The sequence below is a fragment of the Drosophila melanogaster genome, chromosome 3R, assembly GCF_000001215.4.
Source record: "Drosophila melanogaster chromosome 3R".
NCBI lineage: Eukaryota > Metazoa > Arthropoda > Insecta > Diptera > Drosophilidae > Drosophila > Drosophila melanogaster.
Genome location: NT_033777.3, coordinates 4,804,279 through 4,822,170, shown reverse-complemented (window position 1 = coordinate 4,822,170; position 17,892 = coordinate 4,804,279). Strand labels below are relative to the sequence as shown.

Below are 17,892 nucleotides of genomic sequence, written 5' to 3'. Positions count from 1 at the left end.
TTATTACAAAAACAATAAAATCATTTTAACGGATATTATTTATGGTTTTATTATTTAGTGGTTTTCAGATATAACCAAAACATATGAAATATGAATTTCTAAGTCAACCTGTTTCATGTTATCCTGGAGAGCGCTTCAACCCAACCGGAAACATTCCTGGAGTACGCTTACTGATGCGTTTTGGTAAACGTCGTGTTCCGGAATACTTCTATTGGAACACTTTCAGAGGCATTTCAAGAAGCAATTACACACTCTGATAACTACCTTTTTACACTATTACCAAAAACAATAGAAAAGAATCAATTGGGCTTACCAATTATGTTATGCCGAATAACTTTCTTAGAAAACATTTATTTTTATTCCGGAAAAACGATGCTTGCAGGATTTAAATTCTAGTAACTCCGCTCATAAAAAGTTCGCTCTGTTGTAATCTTGTTTAAAATACCAAAATGCAAAACTGTCCGATATCTTTCAAGTGTATTGGAAAAAAAACGTCGAATAAATAAGGCATTATTGAAAAATGGAACAGACTGCTTCAGTCAAACATTTTAATTGCAAGCTTTCCCTCTATTTTTTAAATTCAAATATGGCGGACAAAAGCTTTAATAAAAATAATCGAAAGCACACATCAGTCGCATAAGATATCGGTAGTCGTTAATTTCGTTATTTTCCTAACATACTCTGGTAACTCTAAAAATACAGGCCCGCTTATCGATACCCGACTGGCACCACGTATCGAAACATCGATTGGCCACAGCTGCTTGTGAATGAAAAAAGCGTAATATCGAATCGTACAACAAATTCGCGATAATCCACTGCCGCCCGTCCTGCAAAATCACAGATCCGCGAACTGATACACAAGCGGATAAGAGAAGAGGCCAGTAGGCCAAAGCTAACCCTGCCAGGACAAAATCGAGTCGTTCGTTCCACCGGCACACAATGGAGCTACTATAGTGTGTGTGTGTGTGTGCGAGAGTGCGGGCGCTTGTGAGCGTGGTTGTAGTAGTGGGCGAGTGCGTGTAGTAGTAGTACGACGAGTGTTGTGGCGACGGGGAAAACAAAAAGAAATCTAGTTTGTGCTCAAGACTTCGGCTGGAAACCCGGCCGCGAAGAGTGCGTAGATGTGAGGTGCGATCGCTGATGAGCCATCACCTCTTCCCGGTGCTGGAGGCAGTGCATCCGACCGGAGAAGTTGAGGGACTCTAGGCTAGCGGGGCAGTAATACGGCCACATCCCGTTTCCGATTCCGTAATGCTGCTGGCCGCAGCCGGTCCACCGGCTTACGACGCCGGAAAACTGTCCAACAATGCCGGATCCGGATCCAGCAACGTGGGCTCCGGCGGAGTGGGTACGCCCACGGCGTCCTCGTCGCGTCCTAGTGCCGCTAGTGCCCTGATGAAGACCCTGTCTGTGCGCCTGCATCGAGGCACCGAGTTCATTAAGGACACCGTTCATAAGGCCCTGGTCATGTCCGCTCCAACGCCTGTGGCCCCAGCTACAGCTCCTGCGCCCAAGATCGTGGACCACAGCCTAAAGCGAAAACTAAGCGGCGCTGGCGGGCTGATGGGCTGCAGCAGCATTGGCAGCATGACCTCATCTATCGCCGGCAGCTCGAGAAGTCACCACTATGCACTGACTAGCCAGGTGGCCTCGTCACAGGTGATTCCTTTGCCCAGTCAAGTGCCAACAGCCGCCTTTCTGCGCACCTACACTGTGGCTCCCACGGCACTCCATCGATCTGCCGCCGCTCGCAAACGGAATCCCAGCACCGACAGCCTGCTTATGGACCTGTGCCTCTTTAAGCCCATTCGGCCCATGCCCATAACGCCAATAAAAATGTGAGTACTCTCCGGTATTCAAAACCGATTCCATTTGAGAAACTCATACTTTGCTTTTTCTAACAGCTAAGAAGATTTCTAGTAGAAAACTTGATAACAGTAATCCAATTTCGCTACATGATATGATGTTTATAAAATACATGGGTTCTTGGAGAACTTTGGATTGTCTTAGTTGCCATTTGCATGTTTATCCTCTTGATTTATTTGGCTTATCCAACTGGTGTAAGATTCCAGCCATAAAAGATGGCACTATTACCGCGTGTGATCCTAATACGTTCGTATTTTTAAAATTACTTTTTGAGATTTAAACTTATTTTGCCATACCGAGATCGAGCCGAATCTTATAAAAGAGCGGATCAAAAATGACCGAAAACAAAGCATTAATCAAAACAATTTACTTATATTTGTTCTATCGTTGATAGCCACAAGTTCCGCGGATTTGAAGTGAAGAAACCAAAATTTGTCCCCGCTGGAAATCCAGACAGCGAAGATGATGAGGACAACGACGAAGATGGGACGGTCCGCAAGCCAAAGCCCAGGTAAGTGTCCAGTTTAACATTCAAATTTATGTCTAATGACTGCTTTCTTCGCTTAGCAACTTGACATTGCCAACAATTTCGGACTCGGCCTTCGTTCCGATGCCCTATATAGAAACCACCAACACCGCCATTAACGCAACCACCACCACTAACAGCGGGAGCAGATCCCGCTCTCTCAACACACACACCTCAGGCTCTGCCCAGGCCATAACCAAGCCAAAGCGTCGTCGTCGCGCTCCCATGCTCACGGCCAAAAGACGACGCAAGGCCCTGGATACGGAATTAACAACTTCAGCAGATGCTGGAACTGAAGACAAAGCTCCTGCCGTGCGCAAAGCGACGGCAGCACGCGGAGGATCCAAGCGCAGTCGAGGAGAATCGATTACGGCTCCTACGCCAGCGGAACCAATCAAATCTCCAGTAGCAATAAAAGCTCCGACCAAGCGCAAATCAACCTCTAGAAGTGAAGCTGCAAAACGTAGTCGTGTAGCCTCTGTGCAGAATGACACTGTTCTCACAGCGACATCCACCACTTCAGCAGATTCAATTAGAAAAGCCGCAACCAAGCGCATTGCTGCTAATGAAAAAGTCGCCAAGCGCAGTCGTGGTTCCGCAGCCTTGTCTGCGCGTCCTTCCCCGCCAATGACACGTCAGCGGGCTCGTCAGCAGATCTCCGCAAGCACCTAAGGTCTAAAAAACTTCAATACTCGCTCATTGGAACGTAAGCCCATATGGCAAAAGCTAGAAAAGCTAGAACAAAACAACACTAGGAAAGAGTCGCGTAAGAGATTCGCTAAGTTCTGAGTCTTTGGGTTCTAGTTACTGTTTTTGTGTACGTAATACATATTTCCGTTGAAGTAGGTGGAAATGTAAGATAAGCCAGTAATCATGTAAAGTACACGTAGTGTTCAACTCGTTTCGTATTATTCGGGACATAATATGACTACTTAAGTTTAAAAAAGCAACCATAATTTTTTTGGGTACACATATTACAGAATTCTGGCTTGGTCTTCAAGACTGATATAACAAAAAGCATCCGCTACGAATAAAATATGATACAAAATGATATATGCAAAAGAAATTTAACCCTCATTGAGCAAAAAGTATTAAATGTATAAAGAAACTAGTTCATTTAAGTCATTCCTGATGTCACTGTTTGTAAACGTATTGATATGCTAGTTTTGATCCTATTCTTTCAATGAATGTACAAAGTTCAACGTTTTCGGTTCGTTTAGTTTATGTGCTTGCCTTTGAGGCAGGTTAGTAAGGATGTATGGATAGAACAGTGGACAGGATGAAAAAACGCCACAACTACATTTATTTTTCCTACTTTAATTAAGTTTGTTACATTATATGTATGGCGCAGATACAACGTAATCAATTCACACATACAAGTATAAATACATACATGTAATTCTAACTTTATCTAAGCATACAACTTATCTTTAAGAACAGCAATGAACAGCAACATAAAAATATAGAAAACTTTATATATAAAACATGCCGGTCAAATCAACTGTGTGTTGTGATATGAACTTATTTATAAATCCAACCAAAAGACGAGCAGAAGCCCTTTAAATTTATCTGCTTGACTCAGACAACACCGAAAAACTCTACCCAATTAAGCCCCTTATATCATCATAGGAAGTAGAAGTTGGAAAATCTAAATTTGCGGAACTCCAAAATGTTTAAAAATGCGCCCTAAGCTAAGGACAATTTCATGCGATTCCAAACGAAACCAAAATTACTTAAACACACAGCGAGTTGTATGCGTCAATAAAAATTACGAGTAACTACAAATTACTTAAATTGGTAATTTATTGTTATAACGATTTTATGGAACTGAGCCATCCGCGCTATCATATGTACATATATGTAAATCCGTAAATTTCCACGCTATAAATCCTTTAGTCCATCTAAAAATTTATATGCTTACTTTGACTGTAAAATAATTTAATTTTCTTTTACTGAATTACCAAAGCAATGGGAGCAAATGGAAACAAACCCCAGTCCAATTCGTTTTATTCACAACTTCATATTTTATTCCAATGACTATGAATCAACATTCTCGGTTATAACATATTCATTCCATCGTTTCCATTTTGGTGGGCATAACATTCCACAGGTCTTGCAATTTGTAGCCATCCCCAATTGGCTCCATGGCAAAGCCCAGCTCCTTGCAGTAAACCGGAGCTCTCTCGCCCTGACTGGGCACCTTTCCCAAACAGCCCTCGGCGAGGTAGCTGTTGAGCTTGGTGTTGATCTCCCGCTCCTGCCGCTCGTCCAGCTCCTCGAAGTTATCCACCTTGATCTGGGAGGCCTGCGCAGCTTCCTCGGAAGCCGCCTCCAATCGCCGCCTGGCGTCATTCGCATTGTATTGGATGCCAAAGTTGGGATGCTCGCCGTAAACTGTGTGCAGCGAGCTTAGCTCTTTGAACAACTCGTTTAGCCGCTCGGCGGGATCGACACGGAATCCGAGCACATATCCTCCTCCCGTTTCCGCTGTTTGGATTACCAAAGCAGGTCCGTACTTGGACTCCCGAACGCGAAGCTGTAATGAGAAGCTGCTCGTGAGTTTATCCTTTTGCGGTCTAGATAGATTACACTCTCAATCTGTAGATATGGTAGACTGATGTTGAAGGTCTCGTTGGCATCTGCAAACCACACCAGCCGAATATTGGTTACCACGAAGCTGCCCAGGTTGCCCTGGTCGCTAGACAAATTCCACACGCCCTGCACATGGCTAAAGACCTCCTCATCTGGTAGGATAACCAGTTGACCCGCTTGAACGATGGCTCCGCGCAGCTTCAGGTCGCGGTAGAGATAAGTACGCTGATAAAGGCTGAGTATAAACATCAATTTTAAGGACACTTTTGAATTGTACTGATCCGGATTTCCTCACTGATATACGTCGAACACGCTGGCGAAGATCGGCTGATCGCGACGCGACGTTTCCCCAGATACGTCGGTGAAAAGGAACTCAAAGCGGGTCTCGTTGCTTACCGCCAGGATGTAGAGGGCCTGGCTGGCTATCCTTGCTTTGGAGTGCATATGAACTACCCGAGTGTTGGTGTTGCCAATCCGAGCATAGCCAATGGCTTCTTAGGGAAATGTAATTTCAAGTTCATTGGGATGGTAGCAGAACTGCAAGAACTTACACAGATTGTACTTCTTGTGGACCAGCGAGTGCCATATAATTCGCAAATTGGTTACCATCAGGCGACCAGTGTCCCCCGGATTTCCTTTGCTGTCTTCGATGTGGTAAATGTAGTCGAGCACTCGTTCTCCGCTCCGCAGGTTCTTGTGCCTGAAACGAATCTCTCCAATTGAGGGTCCAAAAACCAATTAAATTAGCGTCTACTTACAGTTGAGGCACATCAAATTTGACCTCCTTGTCCTCCCAGAGCAACTGCAGCACGGGCTGTTGGTTTCCTTCGATCGGAGCTAGCGACTTTAACATTTTTCCGAGACAACTAACGTCTTTGTTGGGGTGCAAATCCACTGGTTAAACGGTTGCTAGGCAACCTTTAGTCCAGGAACCAATTCCAAAACCAAGAAAACATAAATTCCCAGGCCGAATGCGAAATGCTTAAACCAAAACTCAAACAGCCAATTAAAAATCGATGTACAGATGTTTAGATTATTGAGAAAGTAAAATTCCAAAGAACAACTTGAACTTAATATGAAATCAAATCATGAAATTAGGAAATACACAACATTTTAAATCCCACCATCGGAAGAGGCCCAATAATAAAAGCCCAATCTTTTAATTTTTTAAATACGTATGTAATATATTTGACTAACGTATAGAATTTTAGGAGTATAACTAATGCTTCGCTTATCAAAGTACAAAAACGTTCAACTAACGCGATTAAGCTTAAACTATAAGTCAGTTTTTCCCCCTTCGCCAGGGAAGGAGAAAGAGCTGGCGTTTATAAATAGTTAGCAACGCTAACTGCTGGAAATGTTATTCTTTTTTTTCATAGTGTCAATATTGCAAATCGTAGGTGAGAGCAGTTCAGCAAAAGGCACCTTTATAGAATACCGAAACGGCGGAACTGAACAAAAATAGATTGTATTTACAATTTATGATTTGGGCCACCGCCTCACATAATGATCTGCGGTTCTGGGACACTGGCCGCAATGCTTTTATGGGGCAAGACCTGGCCTCCATTAATGTAGAGCTCATCCTTCACGATTACATCCTCGCCTAGCACGGTGATGCCTTCGATGCGAACCCAACGGCCAACTGTAGAACGCCAACCGACAATGCAGGAGTCCAGCCATGAGTGTGAGCGAACGATGGCGCCTTTGAGGATGGTCGAGCGCTTAATGCACACGCCATCCTCGATGACCACGTCCGGTCCAATGGTTACATTAGGCCCTATGCGACAACCCTCGCCGATTTTGGCCGTGGGATCCACCAACACGTTGCCCACCACTCCAGGGCCTGTGTACAGCTTGGGGGATTGCTTCTGGCGCAGCGAGCTTAGATACAGACACATGCCTGAAAAGGAATAAAATGGTGCAATAAGTAAAGCGATAAAGTCGATGTGTTCAAGCCCATTCAATAGCCTTCACTTTTAACGTTCAATGGTGACCAAAAAACATTTAAGAAACTGACTATTGCCAGTGTACTTCGCATATTTGATGAGCGTTACTTAGATCCTATGCAGTTAAGTAAGTAAGTAAGTAAGTAAGACAGCAATGTATCGTCCCAGTACATGTATTCATAAGTCGTGAATCGCATCCACATGAACCCAACAAACAATTTACTCTTCTACTTGGTTTCTCCCATCGCCCACTATCGGCCTAATGAGCCTCACTTCATTTAAAAAGAAATCGTTCTATCAAACATTAGCTATAGTTCCAGGAATGTCAATAATAGATAAAGCCGAAAGCCGGGTGGGTAAAAAGGCACAGCACAATTAACAACGACATCCACATTTGCTTTCAAAGCGATAAGACCAATTAGGCAATCAAGATTGAGCGAGCAAACGAGTGATTCTGTCTGTCGTACCGGTTAGGAAGTCTTTTGGCTGTCCGATGTCCATCCAGAATCCAGTTAAATCCATTGCATACAACTCCTGTTGCTGCGTCATTTCAGGGAACACCTCCTTCTCTATTGATGTGGGCTTAACTTCGATCCGGTCAAGCACGGAGGGATTAAAGATGTAAATGCCGGCATTGATCTTATTGCTAACGAACTCTTGTGGCTTTTCAATAAAGTTTTTTATACAGCCGTTCTCATCGTACAGCACAACTCCGTATTTGGATGGTTCTTCGACCTTTGTGACAACAATTGTGCCTTCTTTTCCGTGATTACAATGGAATTGCACTAGTTGTTTAAATGGAAAATCGCATATAACGTCCGAATTGAGCACGAAAAATGGCTCTGAGCTGGCTGCTAAAATCGTTTTTGCTAGGGCCAGAGGTCCAGCTGTTCCCAGGGGTTCCGTCTCGTGTGAGAAGATCAATTCCACGCCCAGTTTCTTGGCTTCGACTTTAAGCTCCTTTTCCATTTGCTCGGCTCGATAGCTGACGGCTAAAATAACCTGCGAGAAAGAAGTATGCATTATTTTAGAAATATAAAACAAAAGAATAATCTCTTTTAGAGGAAGTTGATTTGATTCTTAGCGTGTTATGTAACCGTCTTCCCTAAATTTGGCAACGGCAACCAATATGGAACAAGATCAACTGTTTTCTAAACATCCAAAGGTGTTTAAAAAACCTTGTTTTAAGAATGATGTGCCATATTTCCATTCTCCTAAGCAATGGGGCAGTTTGGGCGTCATTAGTCTAAAAAACTGGATATACCTGACGACATCCCGCATCGACGAGTGCCTCCAGTTGGTGGAGAAGAATCGGCTTATTGGCAAACTCCACCAGTGGCTTGGGCGTGCTGAGGGTCAGGGGTCGCAGCCGGGTCCCATAACCACCGACCAGAATCAACGCCCTCGTCCCGTTTCCCACAGCTGGATTTCCACACATCACTTCTCCGCTTCCGCTTCCGCCTCCTTTCCGTTCTCCGGTTTCTATAGTCCGTAAGCGAGCGACACGTCACACCTTAAAGTTCTCGAGACTTTCTCCGTACAACGAGATTCCGTTTCAGCGGTCAAACAACTGCAATCGACGAAGGCAAGTGAGTGACTCAGTTGGTTGTCTTTAGTTTATTGTTTACTCACCTTGTTGCGCTATCTATTTCCTTGTTGTTGTTTTTGGAATTGTCTTTTTTCGTGATAAGAACCTTTGTGCTTCTGGTTGGATGCACTTGCCTGTCCCAAAACAATAATAGTTTCTATTAGTTTTAGATGGACGTTTTCAAGGCTTAGGAATATCGATCTTGTCATTGAACATTCAATATGGTCTTTGTGTATTTTATTATCATTTGTTTTATGAGTAAACTCGCCGCACAGGAAAGTAAATAAAAACCGAGCTGGCAAAGTTGGGATAACACTATCGGAAGATGGCGATGATTGCGCTTCGTCCCACTCGCAGCAGCGCTGATAGCCGGATTCCACCGAACATTTTACGCTAAATTAATAAAATTTATTAAAATTCATTTCTTGTTAAATTGAAGAATCTTAAAAAATACTTTTCAGTTTAATTTAAATTAAATAACCTATCTAAAGACCACAATCAGGCATGTTCCGGTAATAGTAATATTTTTTCGATTACGATTTGGCAAAATCTTTCGACTTCGTTTTTAGGTGCTCGGGTTTTCGCGGAATTTTTGCGATCGGAATGTTTTGTAAACAGGAAACAGATGTCTAAGCTGTATTCCAGACAATGGAGCGACCAATTTTTTCACAGTTTTAGTTCCGATGTTCGCACTGCACTTTGTCCATTTAAGTAATTAAATTAAATAGTATTATTTACGAACAGTACTTTCGACCCTCCTTTAAATTAATTACGAATTTTTTTTCATTACATCTTATATGCATTTATACTGTTTATACTGTATTGTTTCACCAATAGTATAGCAGTCTTCCTGATAGCTTTTGTCGACATAATTATGAACACTTGCCAAATCGAAACTTTTTGTTGCCAACTGCAAAATTTTGTTTGTCAAATTTCAGGTGGGGTCAGAAATTACTTTTGTTTAATATAACTAAGTCTAAAAATGATCTTATGGTGATGTGGAACATAAACATCAATTAATAAATATCAATAGACCAGCAAACTATTTTTTCCCCTTAGTTAATAAGATCTGATTTGATATAAAAAAGGCATTTACTTTTTAAAAGGCCGTTTTACAAATTAAAATTTTCTTACGAATTCGATTACCGGAGCATTCCCGAATAATATTGTAGAGAGCAAAACGGGTTGATGGTTTCTAAGGTTTCAACGGCATTACTGTTTTGACTATTCCCTACATTTCAAAATATATCAAAAAGAAAATCCTAAAATGTACAGTAGAAATTCAGCTTTTTATAGCTTACTTAAAAGTTTCGCAATACTTATTCTTGAAAACGCAACTCAATGTAAGTTTATGTATAAAGTATACTTCTGTATACATTAATACAATTATAATTGTAATTAATTAAATCACTATAATTATAATTACCATGCATATCGCCTACAAACCAAATGCGGTCTGCGGCGAAGGTAACGGAAGGCCCCAAATGCATCGTTCACATTCAAATAAACAAAGCATTCCCCATCGGTATCGTTATCGGTTTTCGATGTCGATAGTCGTTCGTAGCAAGACGCGGTCTCACTGGTGCACATTGTTTTCCGTCGCGTGTGAAAATTGCTGAGTGTATAAAAACTGTGCATACTTAGAGAAAACTTCTGCATTTGGTTGAAAGGTAAGTGCGACTGCTGCGGACGCCATGGAGACCAAAAAGCTTTGCAAAGGCGAGCCTATGGCGATACGAAGAAGTAATTTGACCACTGATTTTATGGGGCTCCGAGCTCAGACGAGATACACATACGCACACATACACACGCTTACGTTTCAAATAGGCACCAGCGAGACGGAAAACAAAATGTCGACCGAATTGTATTTTCCTCTATTACTTTTTCCCACCGATTTGTGAAGGTTTATGCCTTTCGAAGGCTCGGAAAAGTGTGGTAAATTTGTGCTTTCCCAATTAGAAGTTTTTGATTGAGTGACATCTGGGTTTAAGTGCACTTTTTTCTGAGGGCAATCTCCAATATTGATTTTTACAATGGCTGCCGAGGAGTCTCATTCATTTTCCAGGAAAATGTGCACAGAAAAGCTTATACCAAAGTGCATAGGTGATTACAATTCCAAATGAATGATTTTCCAAATAGTTAGTTGATAAATTTACGAATAGAATTTTCTCGCAAATCAATTTTGATCGTCTTTCGTGTAGGTTATCCACTGATGAATACGTATGTGTGTCTTTTTATTCTATTCGAGTTGGTATTTTCTTTTATTTGATAAGGGGTGGGTGGGGGTCGAGCGCATCTTGTTTAGTTTTACTTTCTCTTTTATTTATGCTGCAAACTTCAGCGGGTGGTGCTCCATCCATGCTAGCATGTATGTATGTATTTAGAGTGAGTGTGTGTGAGTTAGTGAGTGAGACTGCAAGGCAATCACGTTTCTTATTCTCAGCATATTTATTTTCTGATCAATTTTTGGCCTCTTTTCAGCACTTTAATATTCTTTCCTCCCCTCTCCAGCATTTGTTTGAATTTTAATATTTAATTGTTAACGTACATATGTACATAGATACATACGTTTAGATACGTTTCAATGACGCGAGGGTTTCAGCAAGAAAGCAGATACATATATATACATATTTGTGTAGCCATTATTTTTTTTCGCTTCTTTGTGAAATTCGCTATGCTGCTGTGACGTCATAGGTCAATTTTTAAAGAGAAAAAATAAACAGCTGATTGCCAAATAGGCAGCACTGTCGTGCGAGCTAGAGTTGCCCTTCCTAAAAGGCCTACTAAATGTCATAAAATAGCCCTCATTGCACTGAACAAAACTCAACCCGGAGAACTCAGTGACGTACTTTTTCTGAATTTTAGGGATTATTACATCAGTTTTTGTATGCTTCCTTCATTCCTGATGCCATAGTATTACTAGCTTTGTCAACTTATACAGCAACTCAAACAACCCATGTGTATGGAAAGAACAAAATATGGTAAGTACCAGTTCATTTCTGAAAGAACTCTTAAAAGCAAATGGAAAATCGCTGAGGTACTGCCAAATTTCTTGTTATCCACTAACCACTCTGCCACGCATAAACGTTTGAGCTCATTTTCATTATCAATAACCTTGAAGGTTGATTGAACTGCGAAAGGAAATATTTTGACCCCCTAGACGGGATATAATTTGATTTCCGCCCCCGGAGCCCCCTGGCAACACCCTCCCCGCCCCGGGAGCCAACCCTGGAGCCGCCCCTACACTTGAGCCGTACAAATCCTGTCTGTCGTTTGATGACTTTGTGTGCAAGGAGAACGAGGCAGTCTTTGTATCTGACTGCGTGCTTCATTTCGTCGAGCTCCGTTTCGTTTAGCCTGCTCTCTGCTCACCGCTTCGCCCACCAACAAAAATACAAATAAATAAATGAAAAGAAGAGCCAAAACACAACTCGGAACTCGCTCTGCGCTTTGTTTGCCTGGCTCTTCTTTCCCTTCCCCCTCCCTCTTCCGTTTTCATCATTCGCCGTGTGTATGTGCGATGGACGAGCGAGTGTGCTGTGTGTGTGGGTTCGCTGGCGCCCGTGTGTGTGTGCGCCTTTGTACATTGAACTCAAAAATTCGAACTCGAGAAGAAAAGAAAAGAGTGAGAACGAGTGGAGACCAAGTCGGATAACCGACCCATCCCCTCCCTCTGGTGCCGTAGTCCACACACCTCATTAACCACCCGAAAAGGGGTCCCGAAGTCGTCTCGTATTCGTCGTCTTCATCCCAACTTAGAACCCTTTGATCAGGTTGCTTCGTCTGCTGACCCAGATGACGTCCATCCCAGATCCAAGACTTACCTAAAATGTTAAGTGAGTGGGACGTAAATGACTCCGATCAAAAAATAAATAATCCGTGTAATTCCTAAGAATGAAATATTACGAGAATGGCAAAACAGTTTATTCGAAATATCAACTGACTGATTGGGTCGTCTCAAATAGGATTAGTGCTAACAAATGGCATTTAATGCAATTCCTCTGAATTAGGGTGTACTATAAACTGTTGAACATCTGAAATATTGAGCTTGGGTTAGCTCTTTTTCCCCTGTTCCATACAAATCGATTTTTATAATAAATCAAAATATTGCAATGACCATTATGCATTGTTGCATTTTTAACAATTGCGAATTCTACAGTTATTGGATAGCCCAGATTTCAGTCTCAGCGCTATGGTTATATGGAAAATGAAAACTATTTTGTATAATATTTGAGATTTAGCGAACGGCAACCCTAAGGGAACGCTGCGTAGATTTGGATGCCTTTTTAGTTTTTGGTTGCCCGGCTTGACTCTGTTTTTTGTTCTTTTTTCTCCCTTTATTTCCTGATCATTACGATCCTGCTCTGATCTTGTACAGTTCTTTGCTGACAAGATGAAGTTCCGCGCACTGATGCAGGATCCGCTGTACATGAAAGAGTTCCAGGCCATTGTGGCCACTTTAACCAAGCTGGCGAAAGATTGTGTGATGATTCTGGGCTCTCGGCAGATGCATTTTATCGTGAACGAGGATCAGAGCTCCGCTGCATCGCCCTTGGTTTGGGCAGGAATTACAGCTGAGGAGTATTTTCCGGAGTATCGCATGGAGGCTGCTCACCCGGATCAGGAGTACATAGTTCTAGGCGTGTCTTCGGCGAATCTCGGAAGAGCTTTATCTGTGCTTCGTGGTGGAGGCGTAAACAGCTGCAAACTGAAGCTTCAAAGAATTCAGTTTCCGTGCATTTCGGTAATAGCCTCGGTGCTTACGTCGTCTTCAACAGAAGCCCGTGAAGTGGTGCACGATGTTCCAGTGACCATAATCCCGGGCAGCGATTGGTCTGCCTACGTTGTACCCAGAGTTCCAAACTCACAGTTGGCTTTGGGCCTACCAAGCCTAAGATTGCTCAAAAGTCTCATTGACAAGCTGAAGAATATATCACCCAGCCTGGAGTTTCAGGTCAACGTGGACGGAGAGCTCAATGTAATAGCCACCTCTGAAATGTCCACTGTGACTAGTCGATTCCAGAAATTACTAATTCGAACTGTGTCAGGATCCCAGCAGGAAGCGTCCTGCTCTGTGGATTCAAGGAAAGCCTCGGCCTTCTTTGGAGCACTTCAACTCCCTAACGAAGAACTGACTATTGGCATTGACCGTGAGCATTCCATCCATCTGCAGATCGATGTACGACAGGATGTGGTTCTGCACTCTATTCTGCCAGCTGTTTGTATGTAGCCTAAGAGCTGGTATGTTTATCATAGCTGTAATAAATGCGACTTGATGTATTCAGGTGTAATAAACGTTCTCACTTAATTCTTTTCCAGAAAAACTCGTCGATGTTAATTTAAATTATCTTTTTGCGACCCTATCCGCATCATCATGCGTTATCGCTTGAACAATTATCTCTTTTACAACTAATGTAGAATTTTTCTTGTTAGTAAATCTAGCAGGATTGAACACGTTCTACGATATTCTGCGGGTCATATTTATTTATTTACATATGTATGTATATAAAAACACATTACCAGCGCTGTTTGTTTCTTCTTGCATATTTATTTTAAAATTTAGTTCGCTAGGACCCTTTTGGCTATTGATGCATTACTTGAATGTTGAGTAAAAATCTTCAATACATTTTTGAATGTACCTAATAATTCTTGGAGAGAAGCAACCTTTCACGTCGTTTGCAAGTAGTAATGTTTGCCTAAACGATATCGGGCCTTATCAGTGAACGAAAGTTGGGGCGGCTCTTTTTATCGTCGCTCTTCGCTGCCTGTCCCACATTCGTCAGCAGCCGTGGCCCCATTTCGCGTTCTCTCTCAGAGGCTCTATTTTACTCGCTCAGCTGGATTGCCCATGCACTTGCATGAGTGTGCATGTGTGGCCGAGAGAGCGTGTATCCATGCATATTTACTATTTAGCGTTACTGGTTTTTAATTTTATTTCGAAAACATGCACACAACTGCAGTTCGCTTGCATTTACTGATGATTCCACTTCATATGGTACATTTGTACATACATATGTAAACAAACATACATATGTACGTACCTATAAAATACACTTGTAAGTACTTAGATTTTTGGTTTTTCATAAAACTATTTCTTGTTAATAAGGCTATGCTAGCAGATTGAACCTATCAGAAAGTTTAAAAAGGATGTCTACATCGATATGGTGTACAAGTAGTCGACTGAGGAGGTGATTACCCTTTGTGCACCACCATTTTCCATTCAAAAATCGACCCTAATCGAATAATTGAGACGTTTTTGTTATTTTGAGAAGGGATATGATATTTTAGTGATTGATAATGATTGTTTAAAATTGTTAGATTTTGTAAGAGTAATAAAGCAATCTTCACATTAAATATTAAATATTTATTGCATTATATTATCGCACAAAAATTCGCCTACAAGGTTTTTTGTATTCGGGTTTGAGGCTTTCCCCTACTTCGTTTTTCGTATACATATAACGTATGTATGTACATATATATGTTACCATACATACATACCTACATACTTGGTTCGAGGAGCTCAGCTGAACGCTTTTGGTAAAGCGAGCGACCCTATTAGAATCGTTATTGTAACTACCTCATACATTTTCTCCCCTCGCCGTTCTTATGCACACGATCAGCTGATCGCAGTGGGTGATGAAAGTCGATACGAAACACAGGTATGCCACAATAGGGAGAGGGATAAATGGGAGATGGCGAATAGTGGGAAAGAGGCACCTGAAATAGATAAGCAATGAGCACCACTCAATTTAATATGGACACTGGGCCATTTTAAGAAGCAAATAATGAATTTCAATTTAGTTGTATATTCTTGAGATTAAATTATTTAGGGTAGCACAATGACACACATGCAGGGTGATGGGCTAAGACAAAGCCTTTAAGAGAGAGGGAGAGTTTGTTGACCTCATTCTCGGGGGGTTGAGTGACCTGTTTTCGAGTAGTTTTGAGTGATTTGTTCCCAGTGTCCAGGTAGCTTGATTTAAATTAGACTGTTTATTATAACTGCATTGTGGCTTTTATATGTTTTACACAAACCATTCCTAAGCGCCCTACCTATATCAATATTGGTTTGAGAGCAGTTGTGCTCTCTTACACTCAAGTAGCTCTTTTAATCTCTTCCACTCATTCGCTCTCAGTCGCCATTTTTCGCCGAGCGCTGACTTTCTGCCGTTGCTGCTTCTGTTCCATTCGTGTGTTGGATTTGAGTGCGTGCACAGCTGAAAAGTAAAATAATGCAAACGGCTGTATTTTTTATATACTCGGGGTCCACTGGTACATACAAATTGAAAAGGTTGCTGCTGTTTATATAACTTCGAATATTATCACGTTGCGTTAGACCGAAATTGAAAGAAATCGGATTACTCAGTGGCCAGGGCATGCAAATCGCTCAAATTGTGTATGCATTAAGTTTTACTCCTCGCTTTGATTTTGTTATATTGTTGTACATACTAAAACTTATTTGTTCTTCACCTTCTTCGGTAAGCCATTGTGTGTGTGAGTGTGTACGTCGTCATGCGCTTGTCCTCGTTCTCTCTCTTTCGCGCACATGCAGCGCCGTGTGCTCCCTTTTGTGTTTCTTTTCGTTTCGTCCTATTCCTCAATCGACTTTTCATTTTTAGATCTTAATATCGCTCTTAGTCTATGAAATCAAGTGAAATAAAATGCAAAATATTCAGTTAAGCGAACAATTTTCACTTCCAATTTCTGCAGTGAAAAATGCATCAAAGTGTGTGTATAACTGCATATAAAAGCCGTGCACATGTGCCTAAACGTGTGTATATGCTCCTTTGTGCATATAAGGCGTTGTAAAAGGCTGAAAATATGTGGTATAATTTACTTGGCTTTCCGTTGAAGTTATCCCCCCTCTGGCAACAATGCTTTATGCTGACCTTGCTTCTAAAAACTCAAGTATTTCCCATGTGGCTAAAAAACCTTCGGAGTTAAATTGTTGCATGTCTAGTTCCACCAACACCCACTAGATAGGGTTGCCAGGTGGCATTCCTATTGCGTTCTTATGTCCGTTTATTCAACTACGTAATTGTTACTTTATTGGATTCGAAGTTTTACTGAGTAATAAACTGCGCCAAATTAAACAGATCATATTCTTTATTTAAAAATATTTACAATTTAAAAAAAAAATTTATATATTTTCTGAAAATCTAAAACGTCAATTAACATTAGTAGAGGAATGATAAGAATTATAAAATGGGCTATAAGTTCGGAAACATATCAAACACATGAAAAGTTACTTTTATATTCGATTTTTTACCACTGTCTAAAGTTGGGCCATCTCCCTCACACACTCAGCTGTGCGTAGGCAGGTTTCGTAACACGTTGAAAAGAGACAAAAAAAATGTCGACATGGCGCTGGAACGGAAAATGGGGAATACAGAAAACTCGCTAGGGCAGCACTATTGGGACCAGCTTCGATATGCGCTTGACTGCTTCTTTCCAACGATATTTAAATAAGTTACAAACAATACCAACAGCACAGCACGCACAATGCATAACGAACAGGGGAAATTAAGAAGGTTTTCAAAGGGGGAGGTAGGGCACAGCCACATGAGCACACGAGTTGTTATCAATTATGCTCGGGCCAGGGTTGTCATACTGTCGTGTAGTTGACAAACATTTGTACATAAGCGTCTGACAGAGTTGCCCTCAGCGGCAATAGACTTTTAGCGCAGACTTAACTTATATTTTTAAACTAATATATTTGAGCTCCATTTTATTAAGTATAAAACTTCGTTACAAATATAGTTTTTTAAGTATTTATCTAATTGAATTTGGAGCAAGCTGTTTAGATTCAACAATGGCACCTATTTGTTTCAAACAAACTGTGTACTTGTGTTGCGGATATAGTTATCGATTTGGATAGTTCTGGACAAATATGTTGCATATCTATTGAAAATGAATTTACATTTGTATACTCGTAAAAAATGGGGATGCGAAATGTAATTTAACTGCACTAAAGTTGATGAGTCTGCCCTGTTTAAGACCCTTAACGTTTCACGTTTTTTACTTCTAATAAAAGGCAACAACAACCGATGCCAGCAACCACAAAGCAATCGCCATATGTTCGAGCTGCCACACGCAAAGCAAAACGCTTGGCACACACACATGTACAGTATACTCACACATCCACACGCGTGCATGAAGGCGCTTCCATTTGTGGCCTCGCTTATTATTTTTCTCGTCAGCGCTTTTCGGTGTGAAAAACTTGTGGGGCAGAGATACGAGTAGAGACTAATAAATGTAGATAGATTGTATTTTCTGGGTTGGGTGTTTGGAACGAGTGCACTAACTATCGTGGTGAGGCACTTGCCGATTTCGGCAAATGTGCTCTAAATCATAGGTTCTACATTCATACACGT

At 41.5% G+C, this 17,892-nt stretch overlaps 5 protein-coding genes across 20 annotated transcripts in view; 3 read left to right on the top strand and 2 right to left on the bottom strand.

Annotated features, from left to right (window-relative positions):
- Window positions 1–738: 738 nt before the first annotated feature.
- Window positions 739–4,191, top strand: CG14657 (uncharacterized protein). 3 transcript variants are annotated; one of them, NM_001275340.1, is made up of 4 exons: window positions 739–1,838; window positions 1,905–2,112; window positions 2,261–2,377; window positions 2,434–3,896. In NM_001275340.1, the coding sequence occupies exons 1-2, from the start codon at window positions 1,252–1,254 to the stop codon at window positions 1,906–1,908; spliced, it is 591 nt and encodes a 196-aa protein (NP_001262269.1). In that variant the 5' UTR covers window positions 739–1,251; the 3' UTR covers window positions 1,909–2,112; window positions 2,261–2,377; window positions 2,434–3,896. The 3 variants fall into 3 exon arrangements, with proteins under 3 accessions (NP_001262269.1, NP_001262268.1, NP_649501.1); NM_001275339.1 differs by lacking the exon at window positions 1,905–2,112 and having other exon boundaries at window positions 2,434–4,191; NM_141244.3 differs by lacking the exon at window positions 1,905–2,112 and having other exon boundaries at window positions 2,434–3,630.
- Window positions 4,192–4,394: 203 nt separating this feature from the next.
- Window positions 4,395–5,853, bottom strand: BBS5 (Bardet-Biedl syndrome 5). Its single transcript, NM_141242.4, has 5 exons — window positions 5,743–5,853; window positions 5,536–5,684; window positions 5,280–5,475; window positions 4,982–5,219; window positions 4,395–4,928 (listed from the first exon to the last, which is right to left on the bottom strand). The coding sequence occupies exons 1-5, from the start codon at window positions 5,835–5,837 to the stop codon at window positions 4,461–4,463; spliced, it is 1,146 nt and encodes a 381-aa protein (NP_649499.1). The 5' UTR covers window positions 5,838–5,853; the 3' UTR covers window positions 4,395–4,460.
- Window positions 5,854–6,145: 292 nt separating this feature from the next.
- On the bottom strand, window positions 6,146–10,727 carry Gmppb (GDP-mannose pyrophosphorylase B). Of its 4 annotated transcripts, none has more exons than NM_141241.4 (5): window positions 8,792–8,836; window positions 8,563–8,652; window positions 8,195–8,500; window positions 7,398–7,932; window positions 6,146–6,884 (listed from the first exon to the last, which is right to left on the bottom strand). In NM_141241.4, exons 3-5 carry the CDS (start codon window positions 8,366–8,368, stop codon window positions 6,484–6,486), a joined length of 1,110 nt encoding a protein of 369 aa, NP_649498.1. In that variant the 5' UTR covers window positions 8,369–8,500; window positions 8,563–8,652; window positions 8,792–8,836; the 3' UTR covers window positions 6,146–6,483. The 4 variants fall into 4 exon arrangements, with proteins under 4 accessions (NP_649498.1, NP_001189177.2, NP_001287164.1 ...); NM_001300235.1 differs by adding an exon at window positions 9,945–10,727 and having other exon boundaries at window positions 6,359–6,884; window positions 8,563–8,911; NM_169021.4 differs by having other exon boundaries at window positions 6,359–6,884; window positions 8,563–8,836.
- Window positions 10,075–13,835, top strand: Hus1-like. 2 transcript variants are annotated; one of them, NM_001275338.2, is made up of 3 exons: window positions 10,075–10,188; window positions 11,384–11,499; window positions 12,897–13,835. In NM_001275338.2, exon 3 carries the CDS (start codon window positions 12,912–12,914, stop codon window positions 13,746–13,748), a length of 837 nt encoding a protein of 278 aa, NP_001262267.1. In that variant the 5' UTR covers window positions 10,075–10,188; window positions 11,384–11,499; window positions 12,897–12,911; the 3' UTR covers window positions 13,749–13,835. The 2 variants fall into 2 exon arrangements, with proteins under 2 accessions (NP_001262267.1, NP_477426.1); NM_058078.4 differs by lacking the exon at window positions 11,384–11,499.
- The window catches only part of ctrip (circadian trip), a 25,813-nt gene continuing 17,995 nt past the window's right edge, over window positions 10,075–17,892 (top strand). For 6 of the 10 annotated variants that reach the window (NM_001202243.3, NM_001300233.1, NM_001300234.1 and 3 more), the window contains exon 1: window positions 10,075–10,188. The gene's annotated coding sequence lies outside the window, so the exon portion shown is untranslated. Of the gene's footprint in view, window positions 10,189–11,383; window positions 11,500–15,707; window positions 15,997–17,892 lie in introns of those variants that run through there. The other 4 variants (NM_001202246.3, NM_001202242.2, NM_001300232.1 and 1 more) reach the window with 4 other exon arrangements.

Excerpts from the sequence above, each read along its gene's own strand:
- CG14657 (NM_001275339.1), top strand. The coding sequence starts at position 1,252 with ATGCTGCTGGCCGCAGCCGGTCCACCGGCTTACGACGCCGGAAAACTG. Across the intron at positions 1,839-2,260 it reads CCCATAACGCCAATAAAAAT|CCACAAGTTCCGCGGATTTG; the intron begins GTGAGTACTCTC and ends TATCGTTGATAG. Across the intron at positions 2,378-2,433 it reads GTCCGCAAGCCAAAGCCCAG|CAACTTGACATTGCCAACAA; the intron begins GTAAGTGTCCAG and ends TTCTTCGCTTAG.
- Hus1-like (NM_058078.4), top strand. The coding sequence starts at position 12,912 with ATGAAGTTCCGCGCACTGATGCAGGATCCGCTGTACATGAAAGAGTTC.
- Gmppb (NM_001300235.1), bottom strand. The coding sequence starts at position 8,368 with ATGTGTGGAAATCCAGCTGTGGGAAACGGGACGAGGGCGTTGATTCTG. Across the intron at positions 7,933-8,194 it reads TCGATGCGGGATGTCGTCAG|GTTATTTTAGCCGTCAGCTA; the intron begins GTATATCCAGTT and ends TCTTTCTCGCAG. Across the intron at positions 6,885-7,397 it reads GCCAAAAGACTTCCTAACCG|GCATGTGTCTGTATCTAAGC; the intron begins GTACGACAGACA and ends ATTCCTTTTCAG.
- BBS5 (NM_141242.4), bottom strand. The coding sequence starts at position 5,837 with ATGTTAAAGTCGCTAGCTCCGATCGAAGGAAACCAACAGCCCGTGCTG. Across the intron at positions 5,685-5,742 it reads AAATTTGATGTGCCTCAACT|GCACAAGAACCTGCGGAGCG; the intron begins GTAAGTAGACGC and ends GATTCGTTTCAG. Across the intron at positions 4,929-4,981 it reads CATATCTACAGATTGAGAGT|CTTCGCGTTCGGGAGTCCAA; the intron begins GTAATCTATCTA and ends TTCTCATTACAG.